Below are 1,676 nucleotides of genomic sequence, written 5' to 3'. Positions count from 1 at the left end.
GTGAAGCAAGAGCTCTTGCTTGTGGGAACGAAAAGAACAGTGAAAGCTTTTGCTTTCTCCTTGAGCTCTTGCTTCGGTATTAGATGAACTGTAAGAATAAAGAGAACCTCTGACTTCATTCTGGAAGCAATTGCTTGTAAAACTTGAAGGCTGGTCAGTAGCAGACTCACGTTTACAGAGTGCAGATATGGCTCAAATAGCAGCACGTTTACGCCGCGAAAAATGCTACAGACCACGTCGATGTCCGCCTGGAGAGCATTATGAAACTCTGTATCGTTTCAACGAAGAAAATGTAAAGTGCATTGCAAAGCATTTTCTGACAGGGACAGATGAAGATTTTCCCTCGGTATGTAGCTGATCCAGGATTGCAGTCTGGAATAGCAGAAGAAATGGGAATTCATCAAACTACAGTGAGTAAAACACTGAGTAGTGTTTCTAAAAAGATAATGGAAAAAGCTGATTTGTGGATCAAGGTTCCGTCATCAACACATGATATTACTGTGGCTAAAAATGAGTGGCTACAAAAATTTAAATTTCCAAGTGCTATTGGTGTAATTGGCTGTACACATGTGCGAATTCCAAAACCTGTGCAATTTGGCGACGAGTATATCAACAGAAAGGGTTTTGTTAGTATAAATGTGCAGGCTACATGCAATGTGAATGAACAGTTTACTAGAGTCGAGGCTAGCTGGCCCGGGTCAGTACATGACAATGGAATATGGAGAAATTCAAGTGTCTGGAAAGTGCTGAGTGAATGTAAGAACACTGTTCTTTTGGGTGATTAAGGGTATGGCCTAGAGCCGTGGCTGGTGATCCCCTTTCGTAATGTAACTGAGGACAGTCACAAGTCATTCAATAACCTTTTAAAAAAAGAAAGAGTTGTGATAGAGCGTTGCTTTGGTCAGGTGAAGAGGCCGTTTCCTGTTTCGCAGTATATGTGTAGAGTTGCCTTACCAAATGATCCAACAATAATAGCTTGCTGCTTTATACTGCATAATGTTGCAAAACATCTACAAGATGAAGATTTTGAAGACATGGCTCAGGATTTACATGAAGATGGTGATAATGAGGAGGAGGAGCTTTTAACTTGTAATGGTACTTGAATTACGTAACCATTACGGCACCTCACCTCAACCTCTCGATACCAGCAATATTCTACTGTGTTTCTGCAAAATAGTTAACATATTTCTGTGACAACATTCAGATTTGAGCATTGACGTACTTGCAACTCTGATTTTTGGGCGCGTAAGCGGTTATTAGGGAGTCAAGCTTTGGTCGTCATGTTGAAAAGACGCAAATTGTAGTCAGTTTGTGTAATGTGAACTTGAACAGTGAGGAAGATATTTTCAAGTATGTTTTATATTGTGAAGTGATGTTTTGAAACGAGTTACGTGATATTGCAACAAAAGTAATAAAAAAGAAGTGTAACTTAAATTCGGAGTGCTGATTACTTTTTTACATCACCATTGTCCTAACTTGCAAAAGTTTAATCTTCAAGAATGGTTTATGAAACACATCTATAAAACTTTTGAATATCACATAATAACACCTAAGCCTCTTTGCATCCGAGCTTTGAATCATCACTACCTAGATTTTCGACGATTGAGCCATGAGTTCACAACGAGACCAGCGTGGGAAACACGGAAAGATGAGTGCCTAGTTTATCCATTATTTGA

At 39.3% G+C, this 1,676-nt stretch overlaps 1 protein-coding gene across 1 annotated transcript; it reads left to right on the top strand.

Moving 5' to 3' along the window:
* Positions 1–329: 329 nt before the first annotated feature.
* Positions 330–785, top strand: LOC126184223 (putative nuclease HARBI1). Its single transcript, XM_049926591.1, has one exon. It carries the CDS (start codon positions 330–332, stop codon positions 783–785), a length of 456 nt encoding a protein of 151 aa, XP_049782548.1.
* The last annotated feature ends 891 nt before the right edge of the window (positions 786–1,676 follow it).

Source organism: Schistocerca cancellata, chromosome 4 (genome assembly GCF_023864275.1).
Source record: "Schistocerca cancellata isolate TAMUIC-IGC-003103 chromosome 4, iqSchCanc2.1, whole genome shotgun sequence".
NCBI lineage: Eukaryota > Metazoa > Arthropoda > Insecta > Orthoptera > Acrididae > Schistocerca > Schistocerca cancellata.
Note: the sequence above shows the minus strand (reverse complement) of the source record. Positions and strands in the feature narration are given on the sequence as shown.

Coding starts and splice junctions, on each gene's coding strand:
- LOC126184223 (XM_049926591.1), top strand. CDS start 330: ATGAAGATTTTCCCTCGGTATGTAGCTGATCCAGGATTGCAGTCTGGA.